Source organism: Bombus pyrosoma, linkage group LG4 (assembly GCF_014825855.1).
Source record: "Bombus pyrosoma isolate SC7728 linkage group LG4, ASM1482585v1, whole genome shotgun sequence".
Lineage (NCBI taxonomy): Eukaryota > Metazoa > Arthropoda > Insecta > Hymenoptera > Apidae > Bombus > Bombus pyrosoma.
The window spans coordinates 6,674,352-6,699,467 of NC_057773.1; the positions used below are offsets into that span (position 1 = coordinate 6,674,352).

At 38.4% G+C, this 25,116-nt stretch overlaps 2 protein-coding genes and 1 long non-coding RNA gene across 8 annotated transcripts in view; 2 read left to right on the forward strand and 1 right to left on the reverse strand.

Moving 5' to 3' along the window:
- The window catches only part of LOC122566473 (microtubule-associated protein Jupiter), an 86,453-nt gene that overhangs the window by 44,537 nt on the left and 16,800 nt on the right, over positions 1 to 25,116 (forward strand). Inside the window, exon 1 of one of the 5 annotated variants that reach the window (XM_043723769.1) lies at positions 10,387 to 11,249. The exons of 2 other annotated variants lie outside the window; for them this stretch is intronic. In XM_043723769.1, the coding sequence (XP_043579704.1) occupies positions 11,188 to 11,249 (62 nt within the window). In that variant the 5' untranslated portion in view covers positions 10,387 to 11,187. Of the gene's footprint in view, positions 1 to 10,386; positions 11,250 to 25,116 lie in introns of those variants that run through there. 2 more of the 5 variants (XM_043723773.1, XM_043723774.1) reach the window with 2 other exon arrangements.
- Positions 11,257 to 12,421, reverse strand: LOC122566478. Of its 2 annotated transcripts, none has more exons than XR_006316532.1 (2): positions 11,846 to 12,421; positions 11,257 to 11,511 (listed from the first exon to the last, which is right to left on the reverse strand). XR_006316532.1 is itself a non-coding variant. In XM_043723782.1 (2 exons), exons 1-2 carry the CDS (start codon positions 12,344 to 12,346, stop codon positions 11,460 to 11,462), a joined length of 381 nt encoding a protein of 126 aa, XP_043579717.1. In that variant the 5' UTR covers positions 12,347 to 12,421; the 3' UTR covers positions 11,257 to 11,459. The 2 variants fall into 2 exon arrangements, 1 of the variants encoding a protein (XP_043579717.1); XM_043723782.1 differs by having other exon boundaries at positions 12,018 to 12,421.
- Positions 16,656 to 17,860, forward strand: LOC122566479. Its single transcript, XR_006316533.1, has 3 exons — positions 16,656 to 16,859; positions 16,935 to 17,349; positions 17,726 to 17,860. It is a non-coding gene; the product is annotated as an uncharacterized LOC122566479 (long non-coding RNA).

Genomic DNA, 25,116 nt, shown 5'->3' on the forward strand with positions numbered 1-25,116 from the left:
TATGGTTATGGAACTTTTTTTGCAAATTTCTTTTTCCTTATGATGGCGCGACGGTATTAATTTCTTGAGCGCCGTGGGTGCTCGTAAACGTTCAACAAACACGGCCGCCACGCGCGCCACGGGTATTTTCAGACAATCGACGAATTTATTCGCCTCGACATCGTGGGCGTTCGTAAGTGCTAAGCGAGCACATTCGTCACGTCCCGTGAGGGTCTTTTGTCCGCTAGATAATACCATTGACCCTTGCCCCAACGTGCTTACCCGCGGAGACGTTCGATAGATCGATGTACACGATGATTTACTCGTTCGGAAAAACGGAAGTGTCAGAGCTGGTAATTCGAGGCTCGCGTTTGCCTCTGTTCAATGTGTAACTTGCAGTACCCCGTACGATATTTAGTCAAATGTTTGATTAGTGCGATATACTGGGTGTTTGGAAATGATTACCATGGCACTCACAGGTTTGTTGATAAATTAAGATGGAAGGTATTTGACAAAAGTAGGATTGATCGTGATTGGGACAGTTCGTGGTATGAGAAGTTCCATTTGAATCTAAATTTTCGCCGCAGGTTTGGAGAAAAATATCGTTGAAAGGTATCAAAAATTGTTTGAAATATTTTCTATCATCTATTTTATCATCCTAGTTTCTATGGAATCACCACGTATAAATCATTGTTTGTTTAATATCTCCTACCGATTAATTCTAAAAATTCGCCACTTTCTATTTTCTTCTAGGTATTTCGAGTTAAGCAGACATCAAGGTCTGCTTGGCAATTAAAAAATGCATATTCTTGGTAAAAGAAACTGCGAGTGTAGTAATGAATATCGAAGATGACAAGCCATTAGGGCCACGCTTTCTTTCAATGGGATCGCGAGAAACCACAGCCGGTGAAAATGTCCCGTTTCCGTGGCGACTCGCCACCCATGAAGCCACTCTGCCCCGACTAATATTCGATTCAGGATATTACTCGGCCCCGTATCGAGGTGCAACAGACAGAAGAATCGAATGGTACGTTTCCGGTGGTCGTCGGTCACGTCCAGGCAAGACTAATGTATGATTTATTGTCGATTTGTATCTCGTAACCGATTTCTTTGGTACGGTTTATGCAAATCGCAGTCGGATTTATCGTCGATCCAAAGACGAACAACGAGAAATGCGAGCCGAGAGATGCAAGTAGACTCGGAAGCGGCCAATAAACCGCGGATTAATACGTCATGTGTATACATTAAGTATGAAGCTGTCGGATTTACTTGGTGAATTTCTCTGAAAGTCGAGAAAACGATGTGTTACACCAGTATGGAATGCTTTCAGAAATTTCTAGGGATTTCACCTTTTCGTCACGGAGTGGCTTTAAACGGGAAAACACGTTCGATATGTTTGTTCTTCTTTCTTTATTCTTTCTTTCTTTCTTCGTGTTTGACGTGTCACGCTTCACGAGGACGATGACACAGATTGAATCGACGATAGGCTTATTTGGTCTTGCGTTTTGTTTGCTCTTTCTAGCAGTTTCCGTACTCTCCTCCTTTCGTGATAAGGATATGAATAGAGTCACGATTTGTTGTAGGTGTTTCGACGATTTCCAGCGTTTTATCGTTTGTTCATTGGGATAATCTTATCGGAGATTTATCGTTTAGAATAACAGTTTCAGAATTCGGTTGGATTTATTAGAGGTAAATTTTGGCTGCTGGTCTACTATGTGGCAACGCTATAAACGGGAACATAAAATCCCAACTATAATAGAAATTTTGGTGATTCGAAGTGCCCTTCGGAACATCGAGGTTGCATAGAAGCGGAGACATCGGCAAAATTCGGTAGAACTCCAAAAAATAAAATTTTAGTTCGTGTCTCGTTACACGAACTTCCATCGATTCGGTTCATTTGTTTGGAGGAAATAAACAGGGAAGATCTGTGAACTCCTATTATAAAAATGTATTTTTGTTCTCCGATGACTTCGGATAAATAGACTTCTGCATACGAAATATTTGTACATTGTACATATAACGAATCTTTGTGCATTTAAAGTTTAAACGCGCTTAACAACGAAACATGTGCATGTAATCGGGTCCACGAAGTTTCATGCAGCTGAGCATGGACGATGAAAATTCATGAGAAGTTGTTTCCTTTCTGGCTGGAACCGTGTGCACGTGTTATCGGTGATAAGCAACGGGATCGAAACAGCCGGGAGATTAATGAATCGTTGAAAGCGCCGGGAGAGGTCGGTCACCCTTTTTCCAGGGAAACATCGAAAGTAGCATAAATCATCTAGCAGAGATCGCGAACGGTCGAGACGACGTCGAAACCAAGTAACAGTAATAAAAAAAGCGTTAAGCATAAATTTATTGCTCTATACATTGTCTCCGCCCCGTCGATTCGTTTCAAGCCATTTGAATCTAGCTTAATTATAACTCGTTAATCAAAGGATTCGTTTCAAATGGCAAAGATATAGGTGTGTCGTTATTATTATTTTGGATAGGAATTTTGTCTTTAAAATATCGTTGCATATTAATTTGAATTAATATTCTTAGATAAAACTTGCGTTCTGACGGTTACCATTCTCTTCATTTTATTTCATTTATCATTCGATATATCGTTTTGTTTTATCAATCTATTATCTCCTTGAATAAATTAATCTCATTATATCAACCTACGTCAATAACAGATGCGTCTTCTTCTGATTGAAGAAACACTATTTGTACATGTAGTACGCAATCTCGATTGATCGTTGTATGGAGATCGATCAGAGGCTAATTAAGAAGCAAAACGAGGCTCTCACGGCCATATCGTTACAATGTTAGTCTTTATTGCTATGTTGCTACAAGGAATAGATTCGATTTCTCATTTCTTCGCTTCGATGAACCATCACGAAGGCAATCTTTGAACACTTCTTCCTGGTGGTCTTTGTACCACGCAAAAGACTCACTGTCAAGGTTCTAGGCTCTCGTTCCTTTTTCATGTCTTAAAGACACTCTCTGTGAGACACGCCGTCTAGAATTCCATCGAAATATTCGCACCAAACATCCCGCTAAATTCTAGACTATCTTGCAAGGAATTACTCGCCCCCTCGTCACTCCAACTTAAGACTTATCTTTTCATCTTTTTAACCGCCTCATTGATAGCTTCGCAGACCTACACCCACTGTGTCTATCCCTCCAACCACTCTGTTGTCCTACATGCAGCTCGGTGACGTAAGTCTGGATTACTCAGACGTGAGAATTGATCGCGAAATATCCCTAGCCTTTGCTCAAAATGGACGAAGGAACTTCTCCAAAGTGTCTAAAACAGAATTTAGAAGTTTTAGGATTTGAAATTTGTCAGAATTTGAATGAAATTTCAGCACCTAGGATTTCTGGGGTTTGCAATTTTTGAGGGTTTGGAATTTTAGGACCTGGAATTTCTAGGGTTTTAATGTTTTAGAATTTGGAATTTTAAGATTTGGAATTTCTAGGGGTTTAAGTTCGTAGGAGTTGGAATTTTAGGACCTGGAATTTCTAGGGTTTTCAAGTTTCAGAATTTGGAATTTAAGGACCTAGAATTTCTATGGGTTTAAATTTGTAGGAGTTGGAATTTTAGGATCTACGATTTCTAAGATTTGCAATTTGTAGGGTTAAAAATTTAGGGATTTGCAATTTTTAGAACCTGGAATTTCAAGGTTTGAAGTTTTTGGTATTTTGGAATTTTAAGATTTGTGATTTTTAGGCTTTAAAATTTGGAATGTTCAGTATACTGAACGTAACTCTAAACCAGTAAAACACAGTAGCCTACTTATTCCCTATATATTACCTTAATTATTTCCTATACTCAACTACTCCAAATTCGCCACATGGTCTCCAGTACTTTATCCAACGATAACAAAATTATTCCTCGAGCTGATTTACCACACGAACTCAATTACCTCACACTGCTAGCATTACGTGTTCTCGAAGCGGGTTGCATTCGGCAAGCACGACGTAGAGGTATAATCGTAAAAATAAAATATCGCGGATGCCTCGTCTAATGTTAGCCCAGCGTATTTTAGCACCGATGGGCTCTTTCTATTCATTTTGTAGGTTATGTTGTTCACCTTGTGTATACAATGTACAGCAGCTTAGGCTCCCGTCTGTTGGAAAACGGAAGCCGTTTGTGTAACCGCGTTTCGGTACCGTTTCACTAAGAACACGCTCCGCCCATTCGGAGCACCCATTAAACGAACACTGTGGGTTGTGGCATCGAGAATGTACTCACAGTAGCCTACACATTGTAGCAAAGTTTTAAACTAAAGTATTAAGTCGCGGCATCGATTGATGCACTAAGGTTATGTGCTGTAACGTTATTTCGCTTTTCCTGCATCGAGATTGTGGCTAGGGTGAGGGGGTATTTCTTGTTTTCTTAGGATAAAATATATAATGGGATATATACGGGAATATATATGGGATATATTTTTCATTGAGAATATTTATTGAATTGTCAAAGTATACTTTTTTTTAAAGAACTGAAGCTAATCTGTGATATATGAAATATTCTTTAGCCTCTTGATACGGGATATACTCGAAATTCGCTGCTTCAGATACATGGATAATATATTGCAGACACGATATACCGGGTGCTCATACATTTAAGAACTTCACGTCCCATTATCTCGAGAGCTACTTGTTTTAAGAAGAAACATTTGAAACAAAAGTTTCACGGTTTCTAAAGGGGAATTCAATTGTGCTGCTGTCTTTTTATTTTTTAGCTGCTTTCAAGATCGATTGAAGATCAACTTGATCTTTCTCTAGATGAAAACCATACTTTTTTTGTACAGATGATTATTCTATAAAGAATAAGGAAAGAAGAAGGAAATTTTATCGGAAAGATTTTTTTTAAGGACTTCATCTTAAAAAGATATTTACTCGTGTAAAAATGTATTTTAGTTTCTCCTTCATCTTTTTAACTTCGTTGAGATCGCGAAACTTTTTGTTTCAAACATTTTTCTCTAAAACGCGTAGTCTTCGAGATAACTGGTAGTTTTCAAACGAACACTCTATATATTCTTTTCACGGTCTATATTTATTAAATTAGCATTCATCCCTGGATCGCAACGTCTGCAATAATTTATAGATATATGCGCCGCAATGATTACCAGATATACGCTATTAATCATAGTATGCATTCTTATGAAGAAGGAGTAGAATGCAACCAGAAAATTTTAACGATGAAAAAAAGAGTATTTCGAAGATTCTAATAGGGAATAAAAAAGATGAGGGATAAAAAGAAGCATCATAATAAAGACATAGAAAGAGGAAACACCACCTACAAAGAAAAAACGAAGGAACGCTGTAAAAACAAGCAATATGCGTACTATCTCACGATATATAATGCGTGCTCTAATATAACTAATAACCTCGGAAGAAGAGTACGCGAAAAGGTACGTTGAAAAAAAGAAAATATTCCTGTATTTACCATGGTAAAATGTAGGCGAACGCGTATAACGCGATTTCCACTATAAAACTCGCAAGAAACTACACAAAGAATGAGACCGTATGGTGTGTTTCACGATGAGATTCAACAAATGCTCGTTGGATTCAATGAAAGAGTTAGCCTTGGTAGTCTTTATCGTACAGCGGAAATAAGGTTGGCCACGCAAACCATCGGAGAACCGACCAGTTAAATGCACGCATATTCGTTGCTCCTTAACGAAACATCGTGTAGTGCCGCATAATCGTCTATGGATGATGTTCCTACAATCTGTCTAAACGTTTGTCCGTAAATCAACGTGCAATTAACGTCTAGCGTATTTCCTCGACCCGTTGACTTAACCACCGAATCTTTATGTCGATCTCTAGGCGTGAGATTGCCGCGGAAATAATTGATAGAATTTATTCGCGACCGGTTTCGATTAAGCTATTCAACTTGTTTGCGAACAAATTTCATTTCAGTCCTATGCGCGCTACCGGCGAACGTTTACACATAGTTTTTCAAAATATTGTTTCGTTTATCGGAGAATAAAATTGCTAGATTTAAAGATATTAAGTGAAATTTCCTGTAAATGCAGTTTTGACGTAAGTAATTTTCAATTGGAATTTTAATTAGCGATTGGTTAAATGAATAAAATTGTTTTACTCAAAGATTTTAAATGAAATATCTTGTAAATTGAGTTTTTGTTTATTGCACACATACTTTGAAGAATAATTAAATTCAATGTCGTATTTGCTGCAGAATTATGTTTATTGGAAATTGTAGTTGGTAATAAATTAATTAAATATCCGCCGGTTGAATCTGTTTATTTGTATAAGCGTATAATCTGTACATATTTGGATAAGAAGATATTGATAATATATCGGAATATTATATTTAGAATAGAATGATAGTATCTTCAACCGTGTTATTCTATGAATGTAGTAAAAACTTCTATCGACGACTTTTATCACATCTTAATTCGAACAAGATGACTGAGCAGTCTCGTAAAACTGAATACGTTAAGCAGAACATTTCAGAATAAATGTTCCGAGGAAGACTTCAAGGTATACATACATGTATGTAAATGCCTTTCTCACCCTCCGAGTAGTCGTCCTAGATACGAGAACAAAGGGAGCTGACTCAGACGTAGCTTCCCCTTGTTGCCCATCCAGCGTAAATATCTTGCAGATTTTCCGACGAGAATCGTGTTTATAATCGCGGAAATCAAATATTTACAATCTGTTTCAATTGTTGAACACCGGTTGAGAGTATTAAAATGTGTTCAACAATTACTGTTGTTAATTAACATTTAATTAAAGCAGAATCCTTATAACAGAGAAGAGTTAAATTAAAAAGATTAGATAATTTAAAATATGTACTAGAGTATCACGTTTAGAATTCTGAGTTTATGAAACTCATCGTTAGTTGGGATTATTGTTACTCTATGGAATCTTAAAATTGTAGCTTATTAACAACGATATTTAGTAAGAGTAATGATAATTATAAATGTAGCGTAACATTCTGAAATTTCGAGTCACCATGTTTTATAAATCTAACTTTAAGTTAGAAGGATTTATTTTACAAGCCTAACTATACTGACGAATTACGGTGTATCGGTATCTATCCATGAAAACTTCACGACACGAACGTGATAAAAAGCGGCGTAAAACGATTCACAAAACCAGAGGAAAAGCCTTCGAGCTTTAATTCTTGTTACTTTTAGATTAAATCCCTGTTTATGGAAAGGAATAATAAATAGCGTTTTGCTTCCCTAATGTCAAAACACGTCCACAAAACGATTTCGGTATTCCCAGATGATTAGTCATCGAATAAACATCGATCCATCTGCACTTCACAGGCGTCGACAAAATTACCAACTCGGCGGCTCATCCCTTAAGCTCAGTTTCCAGTAACGCGATGCCTCTGGCGATGTGCTGGAAGTCAGTGGAGGAAAGGGCGGGCAATTTAATCAGTCGATTACTCGAGCCGCACCACGGGGACGGTCGAAAAACATCCCCAATCGGTCTTTCCGGTGGATGTAACCCTCTCCCGTGTCCCTTCGGAAACGAACCGTGGAAACCCTTAAAATTTCTCATCGATCGCGAGATCCTTTTCATGTGCATCCTTGTCCAATTCGTTGGAGGCGAATAAAAAAGGGAATGATTCTTCAGAAATGTCTACGTTTTACGTTATTTTCTTTCTTTAATTTTTAAATTTTCATACTTTGGATCGAAAACACTGATTTACCTTTTCATGGTACAAAGATACGATGGAAAGTTCAGGACGATGGGATGAAGAAATAATTATTTCTTTAGGCTCACAAGATTTGATATATCTTTTACATATGACGCTGGCTGCAACATTTCGTCCTACGATTCCACGAATTTTCTACACCTCTCTGTTTTCCTATTTCTCCAAATTTTAACGCAGAATAAGTACCATTTTTTGCACTAAAACTCCATGTAGCCCTTTCAACCACTTTTCGCGCAAATTCTATGAAATATCATATAAATTATTAATGTTTTATCCAACTTTCTGTAATAAAAAGATTAAAGGAGTTGGTTTGATTCATGCGCGTTATTAATCAGAAGCGAATCGGTACAGAGCATTAAACGAGATTCGGACCGCGAAAGGGTTAAACCATCCGTCACGCGAACCGGCTGCGCGAGCTAACGTTATTTTTCTCATTTAATCATAGCGCACGCACCGTGAACGTTTTTCACGATGTATACGGTACATTGTAGCACAGTTCTCGCGGATGACAGTATTTTCTCCAGTATGCTCGCGTGTCACGTCGAATAACACGCGCGACAAACCGACCGTGCGTCTCTCCGCTGTGTAATCGCGATTGAGACACGGTGAACGTTGCTTTTTGAGCTTCGTTCCTCGTTAATGGCGGTGCGTGACGCGGTGGAATCGCGAATCGATGGAAGAATAGCAAAAGAATTTTTGAAAGCGGGATACCAGTTCTCTCTTCACTTTCTTGTCGTGTGTTGTTAGTGTCCTGACGTCCAGCGACAACCTTTGTGCACCATTTTATTCTCTACATGGACGATTAATGTGATATTGTACGCACGAGGATGTCGGTGATTTCGATGATTATTATGCATGGTTTACTTACGTTCTGTGGTCGATGGGAAACGCTTGGAGAGCGTAGAATTTGGGTTTAAAAATGTTTTCAGAGATTGACGTGACTGTTACGGAATTAGTAATGGCTGAGCATGGTGGATACCATAGGTGGTATTGATATAATATGGGTAAACATTTCTTAAGCTTTCTAGGCTATTGATTTTATACAGGTCTCGGTGAATGCGCCTGTAGAGGCTCTGTGTCGATAGAAGGCATCATAAATACTTTTAAGAGGGATTTTTTCTTCTTTCGAGTTTATTTATAAAATCATAGAGGTACTAGCTTTTGAAAGAAAGCTGTACTAGCTTTTGAAAGAAAGCTACATATACATCGTAATTTTTTCTTTTTATGTCAGCTCCTTCATCCTTAGAAATTGAATAATCATTTAGTGGAAACGTATAATATATCCTCTGATAGTATCTATACACATATTATGTTTAATTACGCAAGATATCTTAATGTTTTCATACAAACGCATCTTCATACACAGAGTCATATCTATCATCTGCCAAAGACATTCTAATATCTCGAAACCTCATCTTCCACTCTGTATACAATATTTATCAGCGTTCACCCCATTTCAGAGAGTCGGCAGTGCTCAACTGTTTAACCGGCTCAATGTCAGCGAATCTCAAGCTAATTAAGAACCATATGCCAAAAGCGTTCCACCAGTGTTTTCTGTCTTACTACTCTGACAATGGCTTAGGTCGTTAAGGTTATCCCTTTATTCGGAAACTAAGCGAGAATGTCTTCTCACGTCTAATTGTGTCTGTTCGCGTCTGATCGCGTTTGTCTGCATCTACTTGCACTTCTCTTCACGTTTATTCGTGTCTAGTTAACCGTCCTGCGTTTATTTCTACGTCTTGCTTTTATCGAATTTACACACGTTTAGTTGCCTTTCTTGATGTTTACTTGCGTCTAGTTACCTCTGTGCACGTGTATTTGTGTCTAGTTACTTCTCTTCATATTTCTTCTTACGTCTAATTGCCCCTGTTTGCGCCATACTCATTAGCATATAGTTTCTTCTTTTTGCGTCTACTTTGCGTCAAGCTACATTTTTTTCGCATAATCTCGTATCTAGTTAGTGATTTTCGCGTTCACTCGCATCTGTGTAATCCTGTTCGTATCTACTCACGTCTAGTCACGTCTGTCCACGTTTATTCTTACATCCACTTGTTCTTCTTTGCGTTCAATCGTATCTACTCGTGTCTAGTCGCCCCTTCTAGCATTTGTTTGCATCTAATTAACTCTATTCAATCTACTCATATCTTTTTAAATTTACGCATATTTAATCGACCCTCTTTGCATTTTATTCGCATCTATTCGCTTCTCTTCGAATTTTGTCGCTTGCGCCACCGTCTACCCTCCTCTGGCGGCGTCGAAAGGCATCCCTAACGATCGGCGCAACCCTTGACGCCGGCCAGCGTTCTCCACCTCCCCGCTTCTCTCTGTCCCTTTTCACCCTTCCCTCCACTTTCTCTTCTCTCCTCTTCTCTCCTCTAGGGCGCTCATTATCTCCGGTGTGCGTTCCGTTGTTAGCGCACGTGCATCGGCGTGCACATGCAGCGAGAACGCGACGACGCGATGCCTACGCGGACGATCGTCGACGCGACGTCCCTCCCGCGCGTGTCCTGCTGCCGCTGTTTCCACCAGCCCACCTCCTCTCCGAACCGTGTATTGATTGAGGTGAATGCACGATGTCGACGTCGGCGTCGGCGTCGGCGTCGTCGGCCTTCCGCCGCTTGTCGGGGGTGGAAATGCATACAAACCCGGTCTGCCGGGGTTATCCCTTGATTTTGCTGCTGCTGCTGCTGCTGCTGCTGTTAGAGGTGGTGGCGCACCCATGGAACAGGATGGTGGTGTATAGCTTCTGCTGGACTGGCTTCGAATCAAACAGAGACAATGATAGGGACACGCAGAGAAACAAAGACAAGCATAGGGAGAACACGATCGAACAGTAACTGACAAAGACACAAATACGTGTATGTACAGAGCGAGAAAGAGGGAAGTGCAGACGAAACCAGGCTGAAAGAGCTTGCACAGGGTGAAGCAAGAAGGAGGGAAGAAGGTGGGAGAGAGAGACCTGGGATCGGTGCTAGAAGAGCGGCCACGAGAGCGCCAGAGAGAGAACGGGCAACTAAGAGAAAGAGAGAGAGGAGGGAAGCACCGGTGGAGGAGGCATTATATACTGGCTGGATCCTCATTCGGCTGCCAGTTTCTCGGCTGTACGCGGCTACGAGTGTACCTCTACTCGACCAACGATATATTCGTGACCTTATCCAAGCCGGGGAGGAATTGACAATCTCTTTGGGACCGGGAAGAAACAGCCTGCTGTTCCTTCTTCTTTAAATCAAGGACGCTCGAGTCCAAGGACAACTACTGCTTGTTGGAAATCTCGTCGTCTGATTCCATCTTCTTTCTTTTTTTTTTCCCCTCCCGTTGGATCTTCCAACGTCGTTTTACTTTATACATCGAAGACTTTTCGAGACATTGACATCTTTCAAGATATTCGGAGCTATTCCTCGGCTGTTTCTCTCTGTGTACAAGCATCCAGGGGTGACACATCTTGAGAAGAGGATCTTGAAGACGCTGCGGAGGGTGTACGCGTGAGGAGATACCTCGGTGAAGATCATAAGAAAAGAACGATGGCCACTTACGCGACCTACAGACACGTCGAGCTCGACAATGTTGGATACGGAAAGAAAAGGTAATCCCGGAACCGATTCGCTTGCCCGCCTCTTTACCGCACTGCGGCTCCTCCAGCCCTCTTGCTGGATATCCGGTTTGCTCCTTCCGAGACGGCAACAGACGCCTTTTCCTTTTTTCTAGAAACACGTTTTATTGATTTTTCCCTTTCCAATGAATCTCGTTAGTTTGGTCAGGATAAATGTGTTGATGTTTGGTTAGTACAGAACTGTCAACTTGACAGCTGTAACTTGCGAAGGTTGTCCGAGTATCTCTTTCGGATGCTGTGAAAATTAGAAAGAATACTAATTTAGTGGAGTTTTTTATGAGATACGTTTGAATATGTGACAGACTAATAGCTTTATTTTTATCAATTATGACACGAGATGATAGTATACGTTTGATGTGATACCTATATATATAAATGAAGTTTTCTAAAATAGGAGTATCGTGTGTGAGTTTTGAAAGGCTGTTAAATACATTGGACAAAATATTCTGGATTTTTAATAGAATTTTAGTGTAAAATACATTTGACGATATATATATGGTAGGCGGATCTTTTATTTCCATCAATTATGACAGGAAATATTATATCTTTGATGTGATATTTACACTTACGAAGTTCTTAAAAAACCATAGTCTCGTATGTGATACTTAGGAGGTTGTTAACTAGTTCAAGAGGAATATTCTAAAATTTTAGTGAACAAGCTTTTTTGTAACAAATCGATATCTTTATTTTTATCGATTAACGCGACAAATATAAAAGTGTCACGTTTAATATTTTATTTACGCTTTGAAGATTCTTGAAGATGAAGGGTGGTTGGTTTCGAAAATGACAGGATGCGGTAGACACCGTATACAACCGTGACTGGTTCGATCGATCTGCATCGCGAAGCGAGGCAGTCCTTGAATCTGGTCGCCGCTTTGAAAACCGTGCTGTAGCGCTCTCGTCGCCATCGCCCAAAGAATCCTGAATATTCCAAGTTCAATGTCGAGAATTAATCCTTCCCCTCCAATTAAATCGAAACTTTCTTTTTTCGCGATCATCTTGAAACTGTTTAAGACTCGTCTTTCCTCGAGAATGTTTTCATTGAAACGATTTTCCCGTGTACGTGGCATCGTTTCCTGTTGTCCACATTAGAAACGTACTTAAAAGAGCATGGAAATACGCCGTTTCGATACAAAGAGGATAAACAACTGTTACACACCGGTACTCGTGGGCAAAGTGTTTTATCTGTGGCATTACTTAAGTGGTTTCCACTGTGATAAAAATTGTCGGCAGCTCTTCCCAGGAAGTCGCACATCCTTTCGGAGGAATTTTCTAATTGCACGCGGTGAGCCTGGCAAACCAGCGAACTCGCCTCTAAACGATCCTTCAAGAACGTTCAATATTTACCACCGGATAATTATTATAGTTATTTCTTGCGAGTTTACTGCTCCGGTAGGCTTAACCGGTAGGTTTACCCTATCATTTTAGGTCTTCGTCTTCGTAATATTTGATATTTCATTCCTGGTAGTGTATTTGAGATGGTTGTGCTTTGAAAGTTCTGAGTATTAATATGCAGCACCGATTTTGGCCTATGTGCTCTTGGTTACAGGTAAACGGTAATTATTAATCAATTAATTATCGTGACTGCTTGTCGCGTTTTATTTCTTGAAAGTACGCTTAATGCGCACCTTACTATTTCACACTGCGTCTTGGTAATAATTAATATTTCTTTCATGGTAGTATTTTATAGAGAGAAATCTTCAGGTGGTTTGTTTTTTAAAACTCTTGGTATTTATTGCTATGATTGATTTGACTACGTGGCGCTCTTGGTTACACACAATGGTTCTTAATCAATTATAGTTATTCCGTATGATTTATTGCTTAAAGCTACGGCTAATTTATATCGTGCTATTTTACACCGAGTCCTGGCAGTAATTAATATTTCATTTCTCTGTTATTAATTTTCACGATTGATCTCGCCCCGTAACATTCTTGAGTACAGATGATAATTATCAATCACTTGATTATTATTATGTCTGTTCTTTACGATTTATTGGTTAAAGGTACGCGTAATACATGTCCTATCGTTTTTATACCGTGTCTTCGTAATAATTAATATTTCATTTCCGCGTTTCATAGCAAAAAAGTTCAAAATAATTCATTAAAGTTCTCGTTACAATTAATTTCGTCTTGTCGCACTGTAAAATGTATCAAGAAATATTTTTGCGCAAGTCTTCCAAGAAATACCCATTCACCGGCAATTGATAAAACGAGCAGACTCTCAGAGTACTTCTAGAATATTCCTCGTCGATCCTTCACTCTGTTTCTTCCCGGAATTGAAGCTTTTTCATCTTTCGGCCGTAGGAAGCGCGTCTTTACGTGTCAAAAGTCGAGGCTGCACCGAAATAGAGGAAAAGAGCGGAACACAGTCGGATTTAGAAAGCGTGACTGTTATTCCACGCTATATACGTGTCTCTGTTTAACATCTTAAACGAAGAAACATTAGCCGCCTGATTACACGATAATTTTTGCCTGTTTAATAGCTTTTTACCAGTTTCAAGATAAACGTTTCTTTATCTTAATATTAACTCTACAAATATCAGTGGAATAATTCTTGCTTAATTACTAATTGACATAAATTATTATTTTCACCAGTTATTATAATCATTTGCTATGAATAACTTTTTATCAAACGAGCTTAGAAAGATAAACAGGAACAGGAAGCGACGAAGTTAGGACAAATATTATTAATTTAATGAAAGATATATCTAATAAAAAAATGACAAGTGTTTAATTTCCGGGGGAAAAAAAACGGCCGTATTTTAATAGCAGCAAATATGTTAACACGATCGTTTGTTCCGTTTCCTGTTTCAATGTCGTAAGGAAGCTTGGTGACGAATGGAAATCGACGACGTGTGTGGACAAGAGATTTCTGCAATTGAACTTCGTTTAATATGTGGTCAACGCCCTCGGGTAATTGATGTGTACGTGGCTCTTGGACGACTGTAATTACACGGATGTCACCTCCAGCTCGTTCGCGCTTAATTGCCACCATGATTTTTCTTTGTATCTACTATATACGCTTCATAACACACCCACGCGATCTTTTATCTAAGTGCAGTCCTCTTGAGGAGGTGTTAATCGTTTAGTCAAAAATCTCAGATAAATCTCCTCGCTTCTTCTGGTGGGATCCATAGGAAGATCTAATCGTTGATGATTTTTGTAGTTATTGTTCCTCCATGAAGTTCATTTACTTGAACAATGGGAATCGCATTGAACGATAGATTTTGGATAATTAGGAAGTGAAACTCTTTCGAGGACGTGTAAATTGGAATCTTTGTGCTTATTGTTCTTCCACGAAGTTCATTGACTTCACGAGTGGAATAGTAATAAGTTGGCGGATTCTAAATAACGAGGAATCTTTTCCTTTGAATTCTCTGTCTGCTTCTTTATACTCTTCCGATCTAATTGGAAATAGGTTGTTCGAGGAAATATTGGAAAGTTAATTAGGATATTAATGTCACGAGCTGCGAAATCTTTCCTCGTCGTGTTTGAACAGATACTTTTCAAGCGATGCAGCTTCTGATCCTCTCGAAGGGTGTTATTAGCTACCTTTGAAATTAGACGGCTTGGTCATTGTATATTCAGATTATGTTGACCTCGCTTAGGGAGAATTCTGTATAAGAGAAGAAAGTTCTTGGTAGTCTATCAGCTAGATCCTGTTATTCGTATTCACTCGGATTCCTCGTCTATCGGCGGCACTTTAGGATGAGGATGTAGGATAATGGATGTGCTCCAAAATGGTTGATTAAAATCGAGTATGGGTTTAAAACTCTCTTGGAACCATTATCAATCTTGATTTTTATTGTTTCACTCGGTTTTATGCCGCAAGTTAGATATTGAAGAGAAAGTTCTCGAATTATTCTGTGAACAGTAAATCATCTTTGAACTTTAACCTTCTATATCTGATATAACCTGAATCAAGAAAACAATCAAACAATCGTTATATCGTATGTGTTGTATATTTTGCTAGCAATTAAAATAATAAAAGTTTCCAAGGAATAGACAAACTTTTGACCCACTTCTCGACGTAATTAACAAGTTGGACATTGGTTTAACAATGGAAGTGCGATCAGTATTTGATAAATTCAATAAATAAATATAAATTCGATACATTCATGCTCGATGAATGCAGTGAATTTTCGATAAATTTAATCAACTTCCTATATATTTAATCAAGCCAACCGAAGGTCCTTTAATACTTCCAAAAGCACTCGTAACGAGAACCCTCAAACTGTCCAATCACTTCCAGGTTGACACCGAATAAATAGACCAACCACTTGGGACCTTAACTCTTCTTCGTACATTTAATAAACGAAAGTGCCATCAACTTTTTAATAAACCTAAATAATTTTATACGTCGAATCAGGCCAGTAAAACTTCTCTGATACCATCGAATAGAGAAATTCCAAAGATCCAAACGAAAATCAACGTGCTTCCTCTTCTAGGACTGTTAGCACCTGTAGATGGAAACAATAGAGTGCAGAGTCACGACGCGGGGTCTCGAGGCACGCGGTTATCTTTCTGATCGGATTCGTGGCATCGAGATTGATGCTTATCCGTCCTGGCCCCGAGGACGAGCGTTCGTGCTTTCCCATCGATGCCCCCGTTATAATGCTTGCTCTATACAAGACCCAATACAGTACAGTCTTTGTCCTCGAGTGATAAACAGGCCCATCCCCGACACCCGACGCGAGAGAGCTTCTCTTCGTTCATCATCTTTCGAACCTGTTTCAAAGGATGACACGAGATTACTTGAAAAAGTACAGATTATTATGCTGCTTCGTGTGTATACTTCACGGTGGATTTCCTCGAATCCATGACTCATTTTTCGATATCGCCACAGTTCTTTTTACTAAAAACAATTTCTTGGTAAGAGGTACGGAAGATTTTCCTTACTTCTTCAGAGATTTTCATCGAATTTTTTATTTTTGATATTTCTATGGAGGTTGTCTCTGTGTTTAGAACATTAGGAACCTTATCTTGTTAAGGAATTTAGATGGATTTTGTAGAAATTTGGAGATTGTAATCTCCGTGAAGTAATTAAGAAATTAAGGAAATTTGTGTTGTTAAGAAATTTTGGTAGATTTCGTAGATATTTCTAATCTTACCAATTTTTGGGCATTAAGAGTAATAGTGGCTTTAAGTAGATTTTGTAGTAATTTAACATACGGTATCTGTTGTATGCAATCAACGTAGTCGACTCTTTGCCTCGCTTAATTTATTACCTTTCTGACAGCTGCATATATCGAAGCTTCTCGCTAAGTTTCTACAAAAAATTAGAAATCTCATAGATACTTCGAAGCTGGAAATCCTTTAAGCCTAAAAAGGAAGTAGAAGTTTCCTAGATAGCATATTCACACCTAATAATTTCCAATAGTCGAGAGAAAATGAAAAATTCGAACTTCATTTGTACACTCATTCACAGTATTCACACGCATCGCTCCCAGCTTAAGAAACCCATCATCCACCTGTATAATTTCTCCTGTAGAAACGTAATACATAATTCAAGACTTCAAAGGACCACGATATCGTACATCTAGAATCTGGATCCTTCTTCCTTGGATCTTCTCCTTAGCACCGGTCAGTTGAGGTCTTACGCAAACTTAGATACACGTAACCAGACGTATCTTTTCACCGGTTCTTTGTTTCCACCAGTTGTTCCGCATTGCTGATTTAGCAGTAACAAGACAAGAGACTCTAAGAAGAAAACGCTAACTAATAGATATTTGAACACGAGTTCAGCTGAAATTTTTTTCAACGATTTGTCGTTTGGCCTATTTGAGAATCCCTATACAAGGCCGGCCGGTCTTGACCTAATGAGAATAAGCTTAAATCGTTTGGGACAGCTGCCAGCTGAAAAATCGCTACACCAGCCTGTCTATTGCCAATTCTGATCTATTATCGTGACGACTACTAGGTCTCGTCGAATAAAAATTGCCGCTGTCCTGGGATTTGTCGCGCTATCAGCTGAAATCTAGGCGAAGAGACATGGAATTATGTATAGTATGATAGCAAACGTATTTCTGCAAGGATTTTTTGACGCAATGCGGAGTGGAATTAAATTTGGAAGGTAAATCGAGAGATTTTACTAACAAGAGTCAACCAATGAGTTAAAATATTGCTCTTTGGAGATTTACACGTTTGAGACGCATTTGATCAGCAATTTTGAGTATTCTAAATGGGCTGACAATGAATTTAAATCGTGAATTATAGGAATTTAGGTACTGAAATAAAGTATTTGTATGGGTATTCTGTTTATAATATTTTGAGAGATATAATTAAATGGTGGATATTAATTATAAAATAAGAGAATAATAATTTTTGTCTGATTGCGAATCAGGGATCGCCGAGAATTATTTCAATTCTGAATTATAAGAATATTCTGATAAATAAGATAAGATTAAGATCTCTAAATAAGAAATGTAGTACTTTTGTTCAATTAACAGAAAGTGATAAATGAGTCGAATGATAGGAGAATCAAGGAACAATGTCAATTTCATTTAAAGAGATCCCATAAACGAACGGATCCAATTTCGGACCAATTATCAATCGACGATTAACCTTCTTAACGAGTCCTTCCCTAACGACTATAATAAGGTATGTATTATTACATTGTGCGTGGGCGTGATACATGTTTTTCCAAGCTCATCTCATATCCTGTTCCTCCTACTTATCTTACTCGAATCGTCGTAACAATTTGCAAAATGCGTCGAGTTAAGCACATTGGACTTGTTAATTATATCAGTATCAGACGCTTTCGATGTATGCTAATGAGAAAATATTCTTAATAGAAGTGGAAGTTTCTGTTTCCATAACTTCGGACTTCCACTTAGCTACGTCGGGTATTAAGCTTAAGTGGGGAGCAATCCAATTAGTTAATTCTCTTTTTTCCACTGTAAAAGTGTTCACTATAGTTCTATACTTCAACTCGCCACTTTATCTAACTTTTAGTCTAGAAGTCTGGATTCTTCTTTTTATATGTTGATTTATGATAAATAATATATCACTGTGAAAAATTTTTGGCAAAAATTCTTTGCAAGGAAAATTTTCATGAACTTTATATATATATATTGTTCAAAAATTTTTTTTGAATAATAGTTTCTAATATGTACACATCGTTTATATCCTAGAAATCTTTTGTAGCTTTTTTGTAAATATTTTTACATAAATGTACAGACCTGATTACAAGATCTTCCACAAATATTTTGACAAATTAAAGATGTTCTTTAGGGAATCTTTCGCAGACTTCCTATACAATTGCGTTTACATTCTATTTATTGTCTGATCGTTTCTGAAATCTTAAAATGAAATCCTCTATTACAAATCAAGACAAAATTACCAACTATGATTAGTTGCAAGCAATCCAATCCTAATTTGCTCAACATCACGTCGCTATAAATTCTCTCAAAACAAAGAAAAAAGGAAAACTAGAGAAAGAAGCAATCCTCCATCTTACTCAAGTTTCTCGGCGATCGTTTTTCTCTGATCTCATCGAGCAGGCCAGAACACCATCAACGTCAAGTATCCACGTGGATCGAAGTGTAACCTAGAATCGACGTTCTTTTTTTTTTTTTTCTTCCGCCGACTTCCTCGACCATTATGATATGCTTCACGTGTAAAACTACACGTCTCCAAGTTCCACGTGGATCGAGACGTATCGCCTTACTACGAACGAGTCGCTCTTTCCGGATCCGTATCGTCTCTGTCATGGGGTTACTCACCCCCATTTTACCAGTGGACACGAAAGGGTGGACACGCGTCGTATGAACCCCCGCGGCGGCGGCTTCCCCCTCGTGTAAGCTCGTAGGCCTTTGTGGATATCGTTCTTCGGGGCTTCCTAGGAGAAAAGACGGATTTTGCGAACCTGTGACGCGTGGAAGCCCTGGTGAGACCTGCTCTGTCTGGACCTTACCGATTTCACGTTGCTTCGTGTTACTGTTTTAGTGTTTTCGACCGTTCACCTAAGCATTTAATTACGTCTTGCTGTTTTAGCAGATTTTTGGAATTTTAGGGAATTTACAGATTGTAATATCTGGAGTTTATGTATATATGTACGTAAGCATAAATGGCTGTGCAAAGGACTTGGAAATAATTCCGAATATAGAACTGAACAATTTTGGGGACACTATTATATAAGAAATTATTAAAATATAAAAAGTATTATGTATATGCGTGTATGTATATAGAGGTAATTTATGGAAGTTATAATATTGGGTGGAATATTCGAGAATCATAGCGGCATATAAGGTTGATATTCTTCCCAATTTCTACAGTCATATGGCTCACGATCACATATTTCCACGAATCGACAAACTCAAACATCAGCCTAACAATTGCCCGACACGCTATCAGGATAATTTATGATCGCTGCAGATGATCAGCAAGGAGAGTTCGACCGATGGCAGTGAGTGAAAATAAAAGTTATCGTCAGATAACAAACATGATATTCCAATTTCGATAAGAAAGTAAACTTGCAGTTTCACCACGCAATTAATCGCGGTGTAAATAAAGTATGATTTAAACACCATCACAGGATGATATTTCTTCAAAACATTTCATTCTCTGACTATCACGCACGAATGAAATAATTCTTTGTTACAATAAATCGAAATGGATTTTCCACGTATTTAATTTTTAACTTCGACGCTGATCTTATCAGATATAGAAGTTTTAAATGCAATCGTTTAGACAACTTCCGGATCGTTATATTTTGTTCGAAACAACGTTCTTCCAGATCTATCTCACGAATGTAAATAATAATTAATAACGTTAGGAAGAAAATGAGAAAGTTTCCTGGAAAAAGAAAGGGAAATAACCTGGATGTTCTCGATATGTCGGTGCCTATAGCCGCCTACGCCGATCTCTTTATTTATAACAGCCGCTTTTACAGAACATTGACTCTATCTGTCTCTTTGCGGCCAGTGATAAGGTCCGCCACGCGAAACGTTGGAAGTCGATCGATCGTAATGCACCTTCGTCCGATAATCATCGCTGCTATCTCTTTTGTGTACGTGGCCGTGTTCTTAACGTGCGCTCGATAACTCATACTTTGTTCCGCGGTGTTTCCTGTGCATTATTCAGGGCCACGGAACGTGAACTTCGAGCTTCCAGCTGAATAGTTTCGCGAGGAAACGCGATATCGTTCGACGATGAATCGTAGAGTGACGTAGATGTTGCTCTTCTGCTGCCACGAATGTCGCGGATAAATTTATCTAATGACTTTTCTGAGTAAATCGTCGATAGGGAAGTTGCGAATTTGGAGCGTCGTCAGGCTTGAAATCATCGTTCGGAGACGCTGAGATAAGGATTTGACGAAGGAATGAGTAATTTGTTTGATGACTATCTCGAGATAAAAAATTGTACGTGCCAGTTGGTACACGGATAATTTTTTAAGTCGTTTTACTTATGACGTAATTATTCTAAGAATATTGGTATGTCGTGGAATCTATGTTAGTACATTTTTTTACAAAATTGTTTTTACACAATTCACAATCGTATTCTATTTTTGGCGAGAATTTATATAATCCATAAGATAATTGTTTATAAGGAAGAAGAAAATAATTCGAAGTTTATTTTCAACAAATATTTAGTATCCTACTTTAGTTTAAAAATACAGTTAACCAATTTACAGGAATATAAACGTACCGCGTGGAGAGGTATTTTAAGAATTGAGATTCTCAGGTGGTAATTTTTTCGTCCGACTGTAATATAACGATTTAAACCGTTCCTGGAGTGCTCTTCATTATTTTATTATGCTGTAAAAGTGCCGATAATCGTGCAGGTAAAATAAAACAGAAGTATCAGGAATCGATAAAGTCAACATCAAAGAGAAATCGAAATATGTATGTCATCGAAAGAACCAACGTTGCTCGTCGTTTGAGAAGCCAGAAAATCGTTTCTCGATCACGAGGCTGATTGAAATAAACGGCGTCGAAATAAGTTTTGATAAGTACTCGTTGCTCGTCCGATTATCCGCTTGTTAAACGACGACCGACCAAACAAGGGACCAAGAACGAAGAGAGAGATCGAAAAGAGGGGTTAAATCGACGATTTCACCGGAACCGAATAAGTCGATCGATTACGCCGTTGAATTGGTCGGGCGGAGGCGTAATTGGCCAATTAGTTAATTTCGCGTAAACTTCGTCTATTACTAAGTCCACGATCCATTGCATAAAGTTACACACAGACTTTTTTGTTCGACTCGATCTGGCTTCCTTTTATAGCTGTCGATCCGACATCGGTCGCAATCGATTTCTTTCTGTTGTTGTCTATACGATCGTCTTCCAATGGCGCGATTATTTGTTCGAGATCGAATTTTTATACATTACCTATTTATCGAAGTAAATGAAAATTCGTCGAAGAAAGTTAGAAGATAGGTTGCATTACTTTTGAAGCAATTGATTACGAATCTCAAATTGGAAACATTGATTTGTTAAAAAGATTAGGGGAAATATAATGCTAGTTTCTGATGAAATTTGCTACAGATTTCAAATTGGAAAGCATAGAATTTCTATATATTTTTATATCAGATTTGAAGTAGGGAAATTATTCCAGTAGTAACCGCTGTTTTTTCTTAAGTTATTATAAATTTTGAATTGTAAATCATTGCTAATTTACATTTATTACGCGATACTGAAATATTTCAACTACTTAAGTCCCTAAAATAGACTTAGGACAAAATATGGATTATGCGGGGGATCGATCGATTGCGCTTTGATTACCGATCACGTTTCGTCTGATCGATGAGATCGTTTTTCTCATCGGACAGAATTGTTCACCGAGATCGATGAATCGCCTTCTGAGCAATTCAAACGATCCACTTTGACTTGCCGATTTGCCGCATTTGCATCGATCGTGGCTACCTGCTGTATATGGTGTGCATGGCGTGTCTCGCGAATGTCGCAAACATCTTCTGTCAATTGTGACGTTGACGACGTTATTTCTGCGCAACAATACCTTGTACATAATATCGCGACAACGATGATGATGATGGTACCCTTTCATTTTTACTGTTTCGATCTTGAGTAATCGGGGAAGTTTTGTTCTTAGTCACTGGATACCTTTGTTGTCGAATGGCAAACTTTTTTTATTCTTCGTCTAAAATTAACCCTTTAAACTTAACTTTTTAAAATAATTTAATTTTGGTAAAGAATATCAATTGCTTTATTTAAATTCGTTTCAATTTCTATAATCTAATAGTTAATTTTCTGCGATGCATAATTATTCACGTTGAGAAAAGAACATTAATTTTCTAAAGTAATAATAAAACTGTTTGTAGAATAATATAACTGCGAAGAGTTAAGTCTTAACTTGATGATACCGTGCTAAGTTGGTTCGACTTCTTGTACGAACTTTCGTGCAATCGCAAAGATTTATTACAGTTCTATAAATGTAAGCGTATCGTATAAAAGGAATTAAGTAACAGATAGGTATTTATAAGAGAGTTAATGCTGGACGTTCTTATCTAAATTCTAGTCACTCCACACGAATATATTCGCTCGTAACTCGACCACTTCAACCGAATATAGTTGCACGGTCTAATTCAGTTGCCCTGCAACTGGTCACCGTATCAATTCGCTACGACATGTTATTATATGCAAGAAACGTATATTCATCTCATACATTTTTACCTTCAGGTTGATTAAGTCATACAGGCATACGTAAGCAGGCTCCTGAGTATTTATCATTCGGTCAGCAACTCGTAAGAGCACTAATCCTGCATGAAACATTTCCAATTGCTCGATTAGCATTCGAATTATCGGCAACCAAACTGTGTAAAGCATGTAACTTGTTCTAAAGGGACTAAAATAAAAAGATGTGTGAAGAAATATATATTAGATATAACGCAAGAGACAAATCAAATTTTTGCAAAAGATCACTTTCCAAAAATGTTACCATACCGTTGCAAATCTATCTTCTACGAGAAATTATAAATTGATTATTTTGAATATCCTGATAGTTTCAGTATTCAAACGTTCACGATATCTACACAACCGTTTACAATAGAATGCTCACGATGGAATATTCATAGTAGAACAAAGAGCAATTAGATTCTTCCAGCAATCCTTTCAGACCAATTAAGATACTTAAGATATCTTCTTTGATGTGAATACATTTGATGGATCAGTCGAACTCATAAAAATTCCCTTTCTTGTTGTTTGACTAATGACTCATCCCTTCCGTATCAAATCGTTAGATTATATTCTTACACTTCGATTCTCGAAGATTCGTCTCGTGTTGCGATGATGCGTCAGTGTTGCGATTCAACGATTCACACGTGCCGGTTTCACGCAGTCGGCCGACACGAATAATTTACGCTCGTGACTCGCGTCCGTTACGCAACGAGCACGCTTAGAACAATCGAATCTACTCGTGAAAGTCCAAATAGCTGGGAACAGTATGATTAACAGGACGATTAAGTCATTATCAGGCAACGTGACACGACTCATCAGAGGAAACGGTCATTACCTTAAGAGGAACTCGATGTTTTTCTAAACTTTACAGTAAAAGCAGAATCGTTAGAATTGTTATCGAAGTAGATTTGTGTCGATCTTGGCTTCTTTTCTATTTTCGAAATCCTAGATACACTTTTCTAGTAGCGAATTTTATAACAGATGAATAGCTGTTCCAGCGAAGAAAAAATTGCTGTCATTTTTTGATGACTACGTAATTCATAAACAATAGAATTGTAAGAATGACGTGCAGTTTAGGCACAAGTCACGAAGCAAAACTGCGATTATCCTCGGACAAATGTTGACCTAGAACTTGAATATGAATCATGAAAGTAAACTGCTGTTACGTGAAGAAGAATCATGATTTTACCAAGCGATACAAAAGGCCTGAAGTTATTCGATTCCAAATGGAGAAATCGAGATTTCTTGTTCGAAGGTGGAGCTTTTTTTCAAGGGTAGAATATGGAAGATAATATATGCGGCGGTTCAGGGTGTCGAAGAAACTTAAGCCTACTCGCAATTTCTACGGTACGATACGTGAAGCTTCTTCTTGTATCTGACTGTCTGACGCCAACGCACCCGTACACTATTAGGAATTGAATCGAAAGGCGTCTGGCAGATCGAAGTAACTGCGTGTTCAACTAATCGCGCTTCGGTCGATGGAACTTCCTGAATCGAATTGAAAAACTCGCCAGGCTCCTAATTGAAACGAATCGAACAGGACGTGGGCAAGCATCGGTACGTACTCGTGGATCGAACCGAGCGTCTTAGCGTGCTGCCTGCCAGCCTATGGTGATGTATGACTGTGGTATAGTTGAAAGGCGGAGAAGAAGAAGAATCGTCCGACTGATCAGGAAGACTCGAGACTTGCCTCTAAATTACCCTTGATTTCAAGTAGTTTTACTTCCTGCTTTGGAGAGAAATTTCGGTGATCTCGTGAAATATTTACGATCTGACTATAAAGTCTGTATGACAATGCTTTATCGCTTTGCCAAGATACAACGCAGTTTTGCTTTCAGTTATTCTTGAGGAGAAACTTCGACGACGTTGTGAAACTCAACCTTTTGTTTTGTAATGTTCATATGATAATGTTTTATTAGCTAAAGAAGATTTCAAGCAGTTTTGTACTCCTCTACTTTTCTACAGTGAAGAGAAATTTTGATCATCTTGCGAAATTTATCTAAGTTATCTACCTTGCGAGGTTTTCTCTCGCTATGCAGAGCAAAACAAAAACAGTTGGAAAAAATTGCCTCCGACTGGGTAAATCTAACTCTCTAACTCGATCATGCGGAGTCCTCGCTTGAAAAGGAGCTTGCAACCCTAACAAATTTACACGAAACCCAATAAGACATCCCCGCGCACGAGTTACCAATTCCCAATCCAAT

Bases quoted from the DNA above. Each gene is read 5' to 3' on its own strand.
- LOC122566478 (XM_043723782.1), bottom strand. From the start codon at position 12,346: ATGCCACGTACACGGGAAAATCGTTTCAATGAAAACATTCTCGAGGAA. The intron at 11,512-12,017 runs GTAAATAAAATA...TAATTTTCACAG, and splicing joins TCTTCAAGAATCTTCAAAGC to CATCCGAAAGAGATACTCGG.